This window comes from Giraffa tippelskirchi, chromosome 1, assembly GCF_054371585.1.
Source record: "Giraffa tippelskirchi isolate mGirTip1 chromosome 1, T2T-mGirTip1v1.2.pri, whole genome shotgun sequence".
NCBI classification, from domain to species: domain Eukaryota; kingdom Metazoa; phylum Chordata; class Mammalia; order Artiodactyla; family Giraffidae; genus Giraffa; species Giraffa tippelskirchi.
In genome coordinates this window covers 112,583,107-112,600,213 of record NC_137275.1, presented here as the reverse complement: position 1 = coordinate 112,600,213, position 17,107 = coordinate 112,583,107, and the positions used below count along the sequence as shown (strand labels likewise).

The 17,107-nt window shown below is 38.0% G+C and overlaps 1 protein-coding gene and 1 long non-coding RNA gene across 2 annotated transcripts in view; both read left to right on the top strand.

Annotated features, from left to right (window-relative positions):
* LOC145506922 (uncharacterized) overlaps positions 1–15,982 on the top strand; it is a 70,941-nt gene extending 54,959 nt beyond the window's left edge. Inside the window, exons 2-3 of the long non-coding RNA XR_014054447.1 lie at positions 13,884–15,475; positions 15,608–15,982. This is a non-coding gene — a long non-coding RNA (uncharacterized LOC145506922). The remainder of the gene's footprint in view (positions 1–13,883; positions 15,476–15,607) is intronic.
* LOC145521373 (large ribosomal subunit protein eL30) lies at positions 751–1,259 on the top strand. The gene has a single exon (XM_081529903.1). It carries the CDS (start codon positions 856–858, stop codon positions 1,201–1,203), a length of 348 nt encoding a protein of 115 aa, XP_081386029.1. The 5' UTR covers positions 751–855; the 3' UTR covers positions 1,204–1,259.
* Positions 15,983–17,107: the final 1,125 nt, after the last annotated feature.

Below are 17,107 nucleotides of genomic sequence, written 5' to 3'. Positions count from 1 at the left end.
TGAGTTAAATTCATTTACATTAGTGATTTTGCTCTTACAGCCTGTGTTTTTCTCTTCACCTCTCAGTTCTGTGTTTAATTATTATCAATTGAAAGTTAATTTGATTGCATGGTGAAATATGTTGTAAGTGACCTAAGATAGTTTTAAGGATGAATATAGTTAATTTTTAAAGTATTGGTTTTCCTGTGGTGTTTCCAAAGTCTTGTTTGGCACTGGCATTCTACATATTTTATTTTTTTCTTAAAATTGATGAGTTGACTATATAATATTATGGGATGTTACTAGTTTTCAAACATGTGTATTTCAGTGTAAAGTCCATATATCAGTAGTGATAAGTTGTATTCATATGTCTCAGTTGAGAGAAAAGGAATTTTAAGCTGTTCTTTTGGCCCAGGAACATTCGAGACGTAAGAGGCAAGTACATCCAGGTTTAAGTTCACGAAAGCAGTTCTAGCTAGAATGTTCACCTCTCACTCACTTACTGCATGAAACAGACACCACCGACAACTCATCTGTGAGATCTTCCTAAATTACCCACAATCTCAGTAATTGCTGTTTTACTGATGATCCCATTCAACTTATTCATTCTTTCTTTTTTGCATGTGTTTGTGTTAGTCATGCATGTGAATGCAATAAGTTGAGATTTCCCATCTTTTTTGCATTTTTCGTATTATTTTAACTATATTACTAGCTTCTTTTGTTTTTTCTGTAGATCTTTTTGGGCAATGAATAGTACATTTCTTCCATTAAATGTGATTCATTAACTTCTAGAATGCATTAAAGATGAATCAATTTGTCCCCAGCCATCTTGGCGGCTGCTCTTGGTTGGGGACTTCCCGCATCTAAGGCAGGAAGATGGTGGCCGCAAAGAAGACGAAAAAGTCACTGGAGTCGATCAACTCTAGGCTCCAGCTGGTTATGAAAAGTGGAAAGTACGTGCTGGGGTACAAACAGACTCTGAAAATGATCAGACAAGGCAAAGCGAAACTGGTCATCCTCGCCAACAACTGCCCGGCCTTGAGGAAATCTGAAATAGAGTATTATGCCATGTTGGCCAAAACTGGTGTCCATCACTACAGTGGCAATAATATTGAATTGGGTACAGCATGTGGAAAATACTACAGAGTATGCACACTGGCTATCATTGATCCAGGTGATTCTGATATTATTAGAAGCATGCCAGAACAGACGGGTGAAAAGTAAATCATGTACAATTTTTCTTTAATAAAACTGGCCAGAGCTTGTTTTAAAAACAAACAAACAAACAAACAAAAAATGAATCAATTTGATTGCTTCTTTGGAATTTCCCCCAAGGTATAAGAGCCCCGATAGCTCAGTCAGTAGAGCATCAGACTTTTGGTCTGAGGGTCCAAGGTTCAAGCCCCTGTTCAGGTGGAGGTTATTTCGGGCTTCCCTGATAGCTCAGCTGGTAAAGAATCTGCCTGCAATGCAGGAGACCCCAGTTTGATCCCTGGGTTGGGAAGATCCACTGGAGAAAGTATAGGCTACCCACTCCAGTATTCTTGGGCTTCCCTTGTGGCTCAGCTGGTAAAGAATTTGCCCACGATGCGGGAGACCTGGCTCTGATCCCTAGGTTGGGAAGATCCCCTGAAGAAGGGAAAGGCTACCCACTTATTCTGGCCTGGAGAATTCCATGGACTGTCACAAAGAGCCAGACACAACTGAGAGACTTTCACTTCACTTCACTTTCAAAGTATAAAAATAGATTCCCACTGAAAATGTAAATCTCTCCTTCCTTTCTTTCCTGTTAGAGATCAAGCATACTTTTTGTGGGGCGTGTATGTGTGTATATTTAGAAATTATACTCTTTTTACTTATTCTTGCAAAAGTAGTAAATTACTTCATTGTTTTCAGCATGTTATACATGTATTTTCATATTATGTGTTAACTTATTTGAAATCCAATAGAAAATAAGTCACTGAAAATAAGATACACAACTAACTACATATTCTAAGGGTATTAAGTGAGGGCAAAAGTCAAGATTTCTGCTACAAAAATGTAGACAAACATGGGCTAGAACCAATAGTCCATACAAAAGCAAGAACACTGGGGTGGGTTGCCATTCCCTTCTGCAGGGGATTTTCCCTACCCAGGGGTCAAGCCCAGGTCTTTTGCATGGTAAGCAGATTCTTAATCATCTGAGCCATCAGGGAAACCACATACTATTTATATATGTACCATCTACAATATCTTAAACTACACATTACAGTACTAAAGATAATCAAACTTTTTCCATTATTATACAATTCTCTCAATAAAAATGTGATTATTAGAAATGCAAAAATGCTACGAATGACTCTTTTAAATGGTCAGAAGCTAGTGGCTGACAGATGCATTATATATGAGACTATGCAATCATGTCTCCTTTTTTCAATACCTTGTCCCTACACCTTTACTAAATTTTATTCATCTACTGAAATCAATGCAGAGTGTAGTACTTGGATACTGATTCAAATTGCTTGTTGAATGAATCATCAATCTTTTTAGCAAGCAGCATGCACCTACATTTAATGAGCCACCCATTTCCCGCAGAAACTGCCATCTGCTTTATTCTTTTTATTGTATCTGCTGTTTATGTATGTAAGGTTTCCTCTCGTTTTTTAATCTGCTTTGTAAATTATTCCTTGATGTTCGGGTAGGATAGTACATTTGAAAAGCATACTGAAACTAAGATGTCAAAGAGAAGCCAGAAAAAGTAAGAAAGCAAAACTTAATATCAAGAATGGAGTGCTCCACATTTATTAAAATATTTTTTGTCTCAACTTTTTTCTGTCAAAGGGAAACTTTTTATGAATAGTAAATGGAATTGTCAGTATAAAACTATTTCTAAAGTAAGAAATATTATAATTATTCAAATTCTATACAAACTGTACTTGTATTCTAAACTCTATCTCAGGTTCAAAGATTTCCTCAAATCTCGTGACATATTTGCTGGTTTCTCTGACTTCTGAAAACTGTCAATGCTTCTCTTTATACAACTCAAAGAGAAAATCACTATATAATTCATCTAAATAGAGCCACTTTTGTTTTTGCTCAAATTATTCATGCTTATTGTTCTGGTATTTCCACTGAAACGACAATTTTCTTTGATGTAGGGATTATGATATCATGTAAATCAGCTATACCACAATGCATTTATTACTGCTTAGAGCAAGTTTATGAAATCAATTTGAAATAGGAAATGAAAACCTAAAATTGGTGAATGCAGCTCAAAAGCCTACTTCCTTTAGGATAAAAAGGAAAACATGCCAATATTACTTCATTTTCTCATTCGTTTGCCATAGAATTTAATTTTAACAAACAAATGATTCCTTTGGTATTGGATGAGAACACATTTTAATAACTCCTCTTACTATCATACAACTTAGCTAAATAATTTTAAAAAAATTTTTGTGATATATCCTGATTTAATACTACATGCAAACTACTTAAATATATGCTTACTATGTAGTAATCACTTGATAAATCTTAATACTTAAGATGACTGATGATAATGATAATGAGGTTGTAATCTTTGATATATTGGCCAAATATATTACAAGACATTTCCTGGTGGTTAAGTGGTAAAGAATCTGTCTGGAATGTAAGAGATGAGAGACGTGGGTTTGATCACTGGGGAAGAAAGGTCTCCTGGAAAAGGGCATGGAACCCACTCCAGTATTCTTGCCTGGAGAATCCCAAGGACAGAGGAGCCTGGTGGACTACAGTCCATAGGTTCCCAAAGAGTCAGAAGACTGAAGCGACTGAGTGCACACATGCATATTACAAAGTACTCTGTAATTTCTCACTTGATAATATAATGATGAGAATCAGAAAAGTAAAAAGATTATCTGAATCAGGGTTTCCTAAATTAATTAACAGTAAGAACAAGGGATCTATTTTTAATTCTTCTGAAATGAATGCCTTTTTTGCTGATGCTACATATACATTCAGTTCAGTCACTCAGTCGTGTCCTACTCTTTGCGACCCCATGAACTGCAGCACACCAGGCCTCCCCGTCCATCACCAACTCCCAGAGTCCACCCAAACCCATATCCATCAAGTCGGTGATGCCATCCAGCCATCTCATTCTCTGTTGTCCCCCTTCTCCTCATGCCCCCAATCCTTCTGAGCATCAGGGTCTTTTCCAATGAGTCAACTCTTCACATGAGGTGGCCAAAGTATTGGAGTTTCAGCTTCAACATCAGTCCTTCCAATGAACACCCAGGACTGATCTCCTTTAGGATGGACTGGTTGGATCTCCTTGCAGCCCAAGGGACTCTCAAGAGTCTTCTCCAACACCACAGTTCAAAAGCATCAATTCTGCGGCTCTCAGCTTTCTTCACCACCCAACTCTCACATCCATACATGACTACTGGAAAAACCATAGCCTTGACTAGACGGACCTTTGTTGGCAAAATAAGGTCTCTGCTTTTCAATATGTTATCTAGGTTGGTCATAACCTTCCTTCCAAGGAGTAAGCCAATCATGGGGAATAAAATATCCAAGAGTGGATGTTATAGAATTTAGAAGTACTTCAGTAAAAGGTAAATGTGGGCCGTACATAGTTATAGTCTTTTTTATTTGTTGCATATGATAAAAGTTAATAGCCTCATATTGAGGTATTACGTGCCCTTGAGCGTCATGATTTCTTAAAACTGGAAGAGCAGAAAAACCATCGGCTTCAGAGACCTGCGATTGTAAAGCCATCAATTTAGAAAGCCTCTGTCTCAAGGAGAGTGGGCGGGTAGCAACTTTTTACAATTAAGAGTATGTGGTAAAAACTCATCGTTGTTATTTAGAAGGGTGTTAATTTTAATGTCAAAAGGTGTCCTAGAGGAGTCGTTGCCAGAATCATTAGGTTTTAGCAAAGGAGAGGCTTTTAGATTTGTGTCTGATGGCAGACGAGGAGTGCTTGGAACAACCCGGGGAGGGTTTGTAAATATATTATGTTGTTCTAATTGGGCCTTTTGTAAGGTTTTATCATTTAGCTTATATTTATGTAATAAGTGTTCTGCCTATTGTTGAATATCAGGAGGGCCAGGATTACCTTGAAATGGCAGAATCATAGTTTCAATAGGAGCCCATTAAGGCCAGAAATCTGTAGGAATGTTTTTTCCCTGTCTGGCGGCTCATTTAGCATTCTTTTTGACCTGGTGCCTAATTTCTGAATCAATATTGTCTTCCTCAGGGAACCAAGGATTACATTCAACCACTGTTTGAAGGCCAGCCTCTATTTCCTGGTGTGAAACTGAAAATCCTTGAGCTTTAAACAAGTGATAAAGTTAAGTAAAAAGTTGATTGGGCTTTCCTGTCATTATATTTATGTCCTTAGTATTTACCAGCCTGAATAGGCTCACCCTTATACCCATGTCTTTAGTACTTACCAGCTTCAATAAGCTCTGGGTCACTCTGCCCGAACTGCCACGTATTCCATGTCCCTGTTCTGGCGTACTATTTGTTGTGGTCCTTTAATGGACCGGAACTTGGGGGTACAGAGTCGACGATAAGAAAGTGAAAGAAGGAAGAAAAGAGGCTGATATTCCCTGGTTTACACAGCATGTCAATATAACTCTAGACAAAGAGTTAGCTCCATCTATGTAGGCACAAGTCACCTGGGTGGGTAAGTAGACACAGAGGACACCTGTGCTCCGTGGAAGCAGCCTGAAAGGGAGAGAGAGAGAGAACTGAAGAAAGACATGGGGACCAGTGTTCTGATGGAACAAAGGCGTTTATTCAACATATTGTGGGCATATATATACTGTCTTACAAGATAGCCTTTTCAGCAGAAATAGGGATAAAAAAAATCTTACAAGTTATTCAGGAAGCTTGAGGCTAGAATGATTTTCAAGAGAGGGGATTGTAAAAGTTACTTTCCATATCAGAAGGGAAGAGAGTTGTAAATGGCTACTTTTCACAATATGGAAAGGCTACTTTCCATACGAACGAGAGACATAAATTCCTATTATTCCGGGAACTTGTGTGGCTCCTCTAGCACCTGCATTCAAGTGCTAATGAGGAATAAAGAATTTATGCAAGACCGAAAACAGCATACAGGAAGCCTCCTGTTAAATGCTTCTTTACAATGTAATTTTTCAAGTATCTGGAGGTCTTCCTCTTATTGATCTACATTTTTACTTAATATAAATGTAACATATCACAATCTATGAGATGCAGCCAAAGTAGTACTTAAATATCATAGTACTGAACACTTAGAACATTAAAATAACATCTTAAGTCAATAAATTAAATTTTCACCACAATATATTCTAAAAGTCATAGTGAAATAAATCCAAATCAAACAGAAGGAAGAAAAAACAAAAAGAGTAGAAATCACCAAAACTAAAAAAATAAAGAAAGGCAATCAAGTAAAAAGCTGATACTTTGTAAATTTTATAAAGTAGATATTATTTTTAAAAAATAGACAATGAAAAAAGACATATCACATGTATTAAACACAAAGTATGAGCACTGGCACATTGAAATCTATAGATATTATTAAAGGATTAATAAAGATGCTTTTAATAACTCTGTGTCTATAAATCACCAATAAGATGAAATGGACTGATTCCTCAAACCTCACAAACTATCAGGGGATCTTTCCGACCCAGGGATTGAACCTGAATCTTTTAGGTCTCCTGTATTGGCAGATGGATTCTTTACCACTAGCACCACCTGGGAAGCTGCAGGATATTTATATCTATATCTGTATCTAGATATCTTATCTATGTCTGTATCTGTTAATTTATACTAATTTTAAAATATTCAATCGTTAAATTTAATGAGAAACTACAGCAAGCCAATTGGGGCAGCCTGAGGATCACAAAGAATCAGACCCAACTGAAGCAACTGAGCACACAGACATGCACACACAGCCCCTGGAATCATACATCCAGTTTCTGGAAATGCATCTCTGTGTGTTTCTGTGTGTATGTGTGCATGTTTGCAAAAGACTGAGGGCAAGAGAGAAAGGGAGCAACAGAGAAAGAGATGGTTGGATGACATCACCTTTTCTCTCCCTCATTCGATCAATTTTGAGTTAATTTTTAAATAAGGTTTTATGGTTTATATAGAAGTTCAGGGGTTTTTTTGTTGTTGTTGTTGTTGTTTGTTTCTTTGGATTTGCATGTGCAATGCTTTAATAACTTTTTTAAGACAATGTATTTTTTTCTTAAATATATTGAATGATTTTGAACCTTTGTCAAAAATCAGTTAGTGATATTTGTGTTGGGAAATTTTTAAATGTCTTAGATTCCATTGGTCTAGTACCTACTCCTCCATCAACATTAGATGTCCTAATTCCCCTAGGATATTTATGTCCTTGCACACTAAGTAGCTTCAGTCATGTCCGACTCTTTGTGACCCAATGGACTGTAGGCCACCAGGTTCCTCTGTCCATGGGATTCTCCAGGCAAGAATCCCGAAGTCAGTTGCGTTGTTATTTAAAGCACTGCAGAATAGAGTAAGACATCACTGAAAAGGAATGCTATGGCCAGGGGCATTTTTGGTTGCTTTCCAAAATATTTGAATGGCTAGTATAATGAATCCGTTCAATTATACATTGATACAGGAGAGAAATAATTCCCAAGGCCAAAAGAAATCTATTTCTACTTAAAGAACACTATTTGCTTTGGAGGGAAAAAAATGATTTAGAAAGACATTTGCAGCACCTAACATTCAAATTGTTTAAAGTTGAATATCAATAGAACAACATTTAAAATACTCCTTATCAAAGAAAGAAATAACTTCATTCCAATCCAGGAAGGTAAGCGTGAACTCTTACATCAAAAGTGTTGTTTACATTTTAGATTGATTTTCTTAGCTAATCACATCTTAAATATCAAAGTTTATAAAGCCCAAATATTTACTGGCTATTGAGATAATATACTAGATTTGACAAGTTAGACTATATTTCAGGCAACATCTTCATTATTCTGTTAGAAAATTAGTGAGATAAATGACTAAAATAATTTTGAAATGTATTGTTAGTTTTAATGTAACAAAAGTTATTAAAATAGTTGAGGCAGTTTTGAAGAAAATTTTAAATGTAGGAAAACTTACTGAAGAAGGCAGTAATTGGTTTCTTTTAAAATGTTTTAAAAGTGTTTGCATACTACCATCAATGAAATACAGTATTATTTCTGAAGAAACACTATTTTGAAAAGTATCAGTTGCTCAGTTGTGTCCAACTCTTTGTTCTCATGGACTGTAGCCCTCCAGGCTCCTCTGTCCATGGAATTTTCCCACAAGAATATTGGAGTTGTCAGTAGCCATTCCATTCTCAAGGGGATCTACCTGACCCAGGGGTCAAACCCAGGTCTCCTGCACTGCAGGCAGACTCTTTACCATCTGAGCCAACAGAAAAGTCCTCTTGAAAAGGAATCTAACGTTTTAGGGCATTAAAAAAAAATCATTGATGTTATGATTTTCTGATTAAATAAATACTACAAAATCAGACTACAAATAGAATTGTCTTTGTCCTCATCCAGAGGGAGTTAGAGCCCTGAGGTCATTAGCTAAATAAAAGAGAAATTGGCCTGTGTCCCTAAGAAAAGAAGCCAACCTAAAGGAAAAACAAACAAACAAACAAAAAGCCTTAATTAAAAGAATCAAGCCTGTTTACTGTTCACTTGGAAGGACGTCTGCAAAAGAAAAGTTTGAGTAGAATTAATTTTAGAGTAGTGACTTGACACTGCCTTTCTCTATCTACAGTGAAGGGGTATAAGTATACAATCAAATCACAATACTAATCTCATCTCCCGTATTAGGCGTAGATTGAAAACACTGGTGGTGGTTTAGTCACTGTCCTGTCTGACTCTTGTGATCCCCATGGGCTGCAGCCCACCAGGCTCCTCCATCCAAGAGATTTCCCAGGAAAGAATACTGGAGCGGGTTGCCATTTCCTTCTCCAGGGGATCTTCCTGACCCAGAGATTGGACCCATGTCTCCTGCATTACAGGTGGAGTCTTTATCGCTGAGCCACCAGGGGTTCACTAAGGTGAATATTTTGTTATGAAAATACTGAGAATAATTCATAGGTTGCGGCTTTTCCATCTTTCTCTCCCTCCCTTCTTTCTCTCCCTCCTTCTCTCCTTCCCTCCCTTCTTCCCTCTTTCTTTCCTCCTTCTCCCTCTCTCCCACTCTCTTTCTCTTGCCCTCTTCTTCCTTTTCTCTCTTTATGTTGCTTGAATTTCATCCACCTCATAATCGTTTTATTGCTTAAGTATCATTTGAAAAAATAAAATGTGGAGAGCCTTATAGTAGATGTGGTGGATAATGCCACCATTTCTGTATTGCGTGTGTGAATGCATGCACAATTGTGTCTGACTCTTTGCAATCTCCTAGACTGTAGCCCATCAGGCTCCTCTGTCCATGGAATTTTCCAGGCAAGAATGCTGGAGAGGGTCGCTATCTCTTCCTCCAGGCAATCTTCCAGACCTAGGGATCGAACCTGCAACTCTTGCATCTCCTGCACTGGCAGGCAGATTGTTTACCAATAGTGCCATGTGGGATCCCCTCTGTATTGCATAACACTGTAATTTCAATTAAACTGTTTTGGAAAGTAAACATAAAATCATTTAACACAAAAAGAAACTGTTAATCAAAGTCTGAAATAAACAGTGAACTTAGAATGGAATTTGTAGTCACCAACTGTTTTGTTTGTACACTTTTTCTTTGTAACTCCATTCTCAGTGTTGAGGTTATTAAAACAGAAATAATATGAGCCCAACACAATGTGTGATCAGTATATATACATCTTTTGCTGTCATAGATGAATACATTAATATTTTTCAGTAAGATAATAAAGCCATGCATGATTGGTATCCCTGAAACCACCTGGAAAACATTCCAAATTCATAGAGAAAATCCTCAGCAATTTTATATGAAGGAAAGATTTTATGCTACTATAATATTTAAGGAGGGAATTAGAAATTGGATAGAAATTGCTTAGTAAGTTCTCTACATTTCAAAATGTTTTATCATGCAATTTCTATTTAATAATCACAATACATGTGGAAATTTCAAAAATTACTTATCATTGCATCTTATTAAGAACTTGTCTCAAATCTTAGTCAAGCAAATTAGCACTCAGTTGTAGACTGCTCATTTCCAATTTGTTTTTTGATTGTTATTTTTACTTTTCTCTGATTTGTTTTTCCCAAAATACTTAAGAAAAATTTGGAAGGATATTGTTACAATACTGGAAAAGAACTAAGAAAAGACTTCAATGTGCAGAGAGAGAGGTGAACACAAAACACAATAATGAGAATAGTGCATCCCATACCAATCATTAGTGGAGGGTATAATACTCTAATTAATATTGGATATTGTTCAGTTCAGTTCAGTCGCTCAGTTGTGTCTGACTCTTTGCGACCCCATGAATCACAGCACGCCAGGCTTCCCTGTCCATCACCAACTCCCAGAATTTACCCGAACTCATGTCCATCGAGTCAGTGATGCCATCCAGCCATCTCATCCTCTGTCGTCCCCTTCTCCTCCTGCCCCCAATCCTTCCCAGCATTAGGGTCTTTTCCAATGAGTCAACTCTTCGCATGAGGTAGCCAAAGTATCGGAGTTTCAGCTTCAACTTCAGTCCTTCCAATGAACAACCAGGACTGATCTCCTTTAAGATGGACTGCTTGGATCTCCTTGCAGTCCAAGGGACTCTCAAGAGTCTTTTCCAACACCACAGTTAAAAAGCATTAATGCTTTGGCACTCAGCTTTCTTCACAGTCCCACTCTCACATCCATACATGACTACTGGAAAAAACATAGCCTTGACTAGATGGAACTTTGTTGGCAAAGTAATGTCTCTGATCTTTAATATGCTTTCTAGGTTGGTCATAACTTTCCTTCCCAGGAATAAGTGTCTTTTAATTTCATGGCTGCAATCACTATCTGTGGTGATTTTGGAGCCCCCCAAAATAAAGTCTGACACTGTTCCCACTGTTTTCCCATATATTTCCCATGAAATGATGGGACCAGATGCCATGATCTTAGTTTTGCCATGATCTTAGCTCTGAATGTTGAGCTTTAAGCTAACTTTTTCACTCTCCTCTTTGACTTTCATCAAGAGGCTTTTTAGATCCTCTTCACTTTCTGCCATAAGGGTGGTGTCATCTGCATATCTGAGGTTATTGATATTTCTCCTAGCAATCTTGATTCCAGCTTGTGCTTCTTCCAGCCCAGCGTTTCTCATGATGTACTGTGCATATAAGTTAAATAAGTAGGGTGACAATATACAGCCTTGACATACTCCTTTTCCTATTTGGAACAAGTCTGTTGTTCCATCTCTTTCAGAATTTTCCACAGTTTATTGTGATTCACACAGTCAAAGGCTTTGCCATAGTCAATAAAGCAGAAATAGATGTTTTTCTGGAGATAGTAATACCAGACCATCTGACCTGCCTCTTGAGAAACCTGTATGCAGGTCAGGAAGCAACAGTTAGAACTGGATATGGAACAACAGACTGGTTCCAAATAGGAAAAGGGGTACGTCAAGGCTGTATATTGTCACCCTGCTTATTAAACTTATATGCACAGTACATCATGAGAAACGCTGGGCTGGAAGAAGCACAAGCTGGAATCAAGATTGCCGGGAGAAATATCAATAACCTCAGATATGCAGATGACACCACCCTTATGGCAGAAAGTGAAGAACTAAAGAGCCTCTTGATGAAAGTGAAAGAGGAGAGTGAAAAAGTTGACTTAAAGCTCAACGTTCAGAAAACTAAGATCATGGCATCTGGTCCCATCACTTCATGGGAAATAGATGGGGAAACAGTGGAAACAGTATCAGACTTTATTTTTTTGGGCTCCAGAATCACTGCTGATGGTGACTGCAGCCATGAAATTAAAAGACGCTTACTCCTTGGAAGGAAGGTTATGGCCAACCTAGATAGCATATTTAAAAGCAGAGACATTACTTTGCCAACAAAAGTCCATCTAGTCAAGGCTATGGTTTTTCCAGTGGTCATGTATGGATGTGAGAGTTGGACGGTGAAGAAAGCTGAGCGCCGCAGAATTGATGCTTTTGAACTGTGGTGTTGGAGAAGACTCTTGAGAGTCCCTTGGACTGCAAGGAAATCCAATCAATCCATCCTAAAGGAGATCAATCCTGGGTGTTCATTGGAAGGACTGATGTTGAAGCTGAAACTCCAATACTTTGGCCACCTCATGCGAAGAGTTGACTCATTGGAAAAGACCCTAATGCTGGGTAGGATTGGGGGCAGGAGGAGAAGGGGACGACAGAGGATGAGATGGCTGGATGGCATCACTGACTCGATGGACATGGGTTTGGGTAGACTCCAGGAGTTGGTGATGGACAGAGAGGCCTAGCGTGCTGCAATTCATGGGGTCGCAAAGAGTCGGACATGACTGAGCGACTGAACTGAACTGAACTGTTGTTCCATGTCCAGTTCTAACTGTTGCTTCCTGACCTGCATACAGGTTTCTCAAGAGGCAGGTCAGATGGTCTGGTATTCCCATCTCTTTGAGAATTTTCCACAGTTTGTTGTGATCCACACAGTCAAAGGCTTTGGCATAGTCAATAAAGCAGAAATAGATGTTTTTCTGGAACTCTCTTGCTTTTTCGATGATCCAGAGGATGTTGGCAATTTGATCTCTGGTTCCTCTGCCTTTTCTAAAACCAACTTGAACATCTGGAAGTTCACGGTTCACGTACTGCTGAAGCCTGGCTTGGAGAACTTTGAGCATTACTTTACTAGCGTGTGAGATGAGTGCAATTGTGTCGTAGTTTGAGCATTCTTTAGCATTGCCTTTCTTTGGGATTGGGATGAAAACTGACCTTTTCCAGTCCTGTGGCCACTGCTGAGTTTTCCCTATTTGCTGGCATATTGAGTGCAGCACTTTCACAGCATCATCTTTCAGGATTTGAAATAGCTCAACTGGAATTCCATCACCTCCACTAGCTTTGTTCGTAGTGATGCTTTCTAAGGCCTACTTGACTTCACATTCCAGGATGTCTGGTTCTAGGTGAATGATCATTAGATATTGTTATCCATTTGTAAATCAAATACTTTTTGGTTTATTTATATATGTTAGTTCCCAGGAAGGAGAAGTATATATAAATGATACATTGTATGTTCCCCTGAAATTATCTGTTTCAGTAAAAAGTAACTTGGATTTTGAGTTGTACATGCCTAAAATTCAGTCTTAATAATGCTTTTTATTTGCTTTGATCTTAGTTGATTTATATAACATCTTTAAGTTGAAATTTATTGAAAGCATGGCTATCGATTGCAAGAATTACCACTCAAATGCAAAATCAGTGTTTTAGATTTGATAAAAACTTCTTTGGCTGAGTTTTTTTTGACTTTCAATTGAAATAAACTGACTATACCAACTATTATAACACAAAAAAATCACAAAGATCATCCCCCAAATCACTTTTTTTGGCTTATTTTTTAATTATAGTTGCATGGTAACTCAAAAATATTTGGATAGCTTAAATCAAAATATAAATAAATGCAATTAATTTAAAAGAAATAACATGAGAAAGGAGAATTGATGGAAAGGTCATTCTTAATAAAATTGCCAGATCTCTTGCTATATATTCCTGTCACAAAGCTGAATAACAAAACGCAGCATCAATTATTTCATTATCAGTAACGGGAAACTACAGCCATCTATCAGGAGACCTAGTTCCTGATATTACTCTTTTCTGATGGATTATTTTTTGTGAAAGAATGAACTTCTTTAAACTACGGCTTAATATCAAATTTAGATGCTTTTCTAGGACTCAAATTAGTTTTGAAAGTGCAGTGTACACATTTTATCACTTGAAAAACTGCCACTCAGAGAGATAGAGGACTTTACATTGATTATATATATATATATATATATTTTTTTTTCTTCTGCAGATGCTTCCAGGAGACCAAACAGCAGAAGCAATTTCTCTTCAGTCATGGCATTTGTTCTCCTGGGATTTTCGGATCTTCTGAACCTCCAGGGACTTCTATTTGGAATTTTCTTTCTCATCTACATATTCATCTTAACAGGAAATGGTCTTATCATAATAATCACGAGGGTAGACTCTGTACTCCAGACACCCATGTATTTTTTCCTTGCAAATTTCCCGTCACTGGAAATCTGTTATGTATCTGTCACTCTCTGTAGGATTCTAGTGAACCTTTGGACCCAAGACAGAAGGGGCGTTTCTTTGCTGAGCTGCGCCATCAAACGCGCTTCTTCCTGTTCCGGGAGCCCCGGGGGTGCTCCTCCTGGCGGTGAGGGCTGTGACCCTGTGTGTCCATGTGCAGCTTCTGCGCCGCCCTCTGCTCATGACCCACAGGATGGGCCTCCAGTCGGCTGTTGGCGCCTGGGAGGGTGGAATTCCAGTCCAGAGAGCACAGACATGCCAGGTGTCCTCACTGCCCTTCTGTGCTTCACACCAGATCGACCACTTCTTCTGTGACATCCCTCGTTGGTCACCCTGGCCTGTGGGGACACTGCGCTTAATGAAATGTGTGTCTATGTGATTGCTGTGCTGTTTGCCACGATTCCTTTCCTCGTGATGCTTGGCTCTGATGTCAGAATCATTTCTGCCATCTGAAAGCTGCGCTCAGCCACAGGCCGGTCCAAAGCCTTCTCCACCTGCTCTTCCCATCTCACCGTTGTGCTTTTATTCTTTGGCTCCATGACTATTACCTATTTACGCCCGCAGTTAAATCATTCCCCAGGAACATACAAAATGCTCTCTGTTTCCTACACTGCTGTGACGCCAACGTTTAACCCCTTGATATACAGTCTTAGGAATAAGGATGTGATTTCAGCTTTGAAAAAAACTATTACTTAAGAAAACACTGTGAAGATGTGAAAGGTCACTTTTTAATGTTTGTCTCAGAGGGCTCACAGAAATATGATTTAATTTCACTCTTCCCATGTTTACTGATAGGGTAATTATTCCTAATTATTATGTTGTCATTTACATTTTTTACATATTTTGGGTTTTCTGCCTGAAGTCAATTTGACTACATTTTAAATAAGAAAATTAATTAATTGTGTTTTATTCTTTAAGACAAATCCACTTTTTCATAGCCATTTTAAATTTACCCAACTCTAACACTTTCAGATAAGTAAGCTGTTAGAATTTTGCTTAAAATGTGTAGAAAAAAAATACTTTGCCTTGATAACTGGTAAAGTATTTACAAATATACTGGTACCGCCATTTGTATTTGTGACACAGTCATTTCTCATGGGAGATTTTTTATTAGATATGTGATGAGGAATGAACACAAGACTAAATTATAAGTCATATGTTTGTGAACAGTAATTTAAAAATAGAAAGAAAACTTTTCATTGCCTCCACTTTCTCAGTATAAATTAAGAGAATTGTTTCATGTGTAACCAGAGGAAGCTGAATATATGGATCTTTTCTTCCCACTTCTTCCAAGAGTGATAAAAATTGAATATCAAACATCTGACATGGCACTGTCACACTGCTTTCATTACTGTACTTCATACCAATTTCCAAAATGCATTTCCTACTTAGAATCTTTGCGAGAGCTTACTTGAATTAACAAAGTTGCAATGAAAAAAAAATCTATGTATGGATTCTTTTTTTGCACTTAGTATCAAGAAACAGATTAGTAATCTAGATGAGAATTTGGAGCTTCCCTGATAGCTCAGTTGTTAAAGAATCCGCCTGCAATGTAGGAGACCCCAGTTCGATTCCAGGGTTGGGAAGATACCCTGGAGAAGGGATAGGCTACCCACTACAGTATTCCTGGACTTCCCTTATGGCTCAGCTGGTAAAGAATCTGCCCACACTGCAGGAGACCTGGGTTCAATTCCTGCGTTGGGAACATCCCTTGAAGAAGGGAAAGGCAACCCATTCCAATATTCTGGCCTGTAGAATTCCATGGACTGTATAGTCTATGGGATTGCAAAGAATCCAACACGACTGAGCGACTTTCACTTTCCAAGCAAAGATTCATGCACAATTGCTTAATATCACAAATAGTAATAGATACATAAAAAAATGCCTAACACTGCCTGCCTATAAGCTGTATTTAAATTAGTATAAATATAACTAATCTTTACCAGTTGATCTTTCGGTAATGTCTATGAAATTAACCAGAGGGTACAGATAAATTCAAGAATCAACCCATCATAAATATCCTAACAGGAAAGAAAAAAGAATTTGTCAACACTTCACTATACACCCGCTTCTCTCTTTCAAATGTGTAACTCAAGGGATACTCAGTTTCTGTAACTAAAAATTATTACTAATACTTGTAGAGAACATCATTTATTTATCTAATGATAATGTCTCTTTATAGGTTTAATTTCTTTTGTAGATTTTGTTCCTTCAGATTAATTTCTCTTTAAAAGAGTTAACAGTTTAATTATAACATTTGATTTATAAATCTGGATTTTTATTTTTCTAGGGCTTGTGGAGATTCCTAGGTAGTGCACTGGTATAGAATTTGTCTGCCAATGCAGGAGATGCAGGTTCGATTCCTGGGTCGGAAGATCCCCTGGAGAAGTAACTGGCAACTCACTGCAATGTTCTTGCATGAAAAATTCCATGGACAGAGGAGCCTGGTGGACTATATAGTCCACGGGTTAGCAGGAGTCAGACATGACTGAGTGACTGAGTACACACATATGGCACACATGAATGTAAATATCTTAACCTACTTCATCTATTTTTTGTATGTGTCAAAAATTAAATACATTACTGATGGTAATAAAGAAAGTGAAGATATAATAGTTATGGGAGTGCTATTATTTCCCTTTCAAACTGTGATGCTAAAGAAGTCTCTTGGATGCAAGGAGGTCAAACCAGTCAGTCCTAAAGTAAATCAACCCTAAATATTCATTGGAAGTTCTGATGCTAAATTTGAGGCTCCAGTACTGGCCACCTGATGCAAGGAACCAACTCATTGGAAAAGACCCTCATGCTGGGAAAGATTGAAGGCAAAAGGAAAAGGAGGTGGCAGAGGATGAGATAATTAGATAACATCATGGACTCAATGGGCATGAACTTGAGCAAACTCTGGGAGACAGTGGAGGACAGAGGAGCCTCGCATACTACAGTCCATGGGGTCACAAACAGTTGGACATGACTTTGAGACTGAAC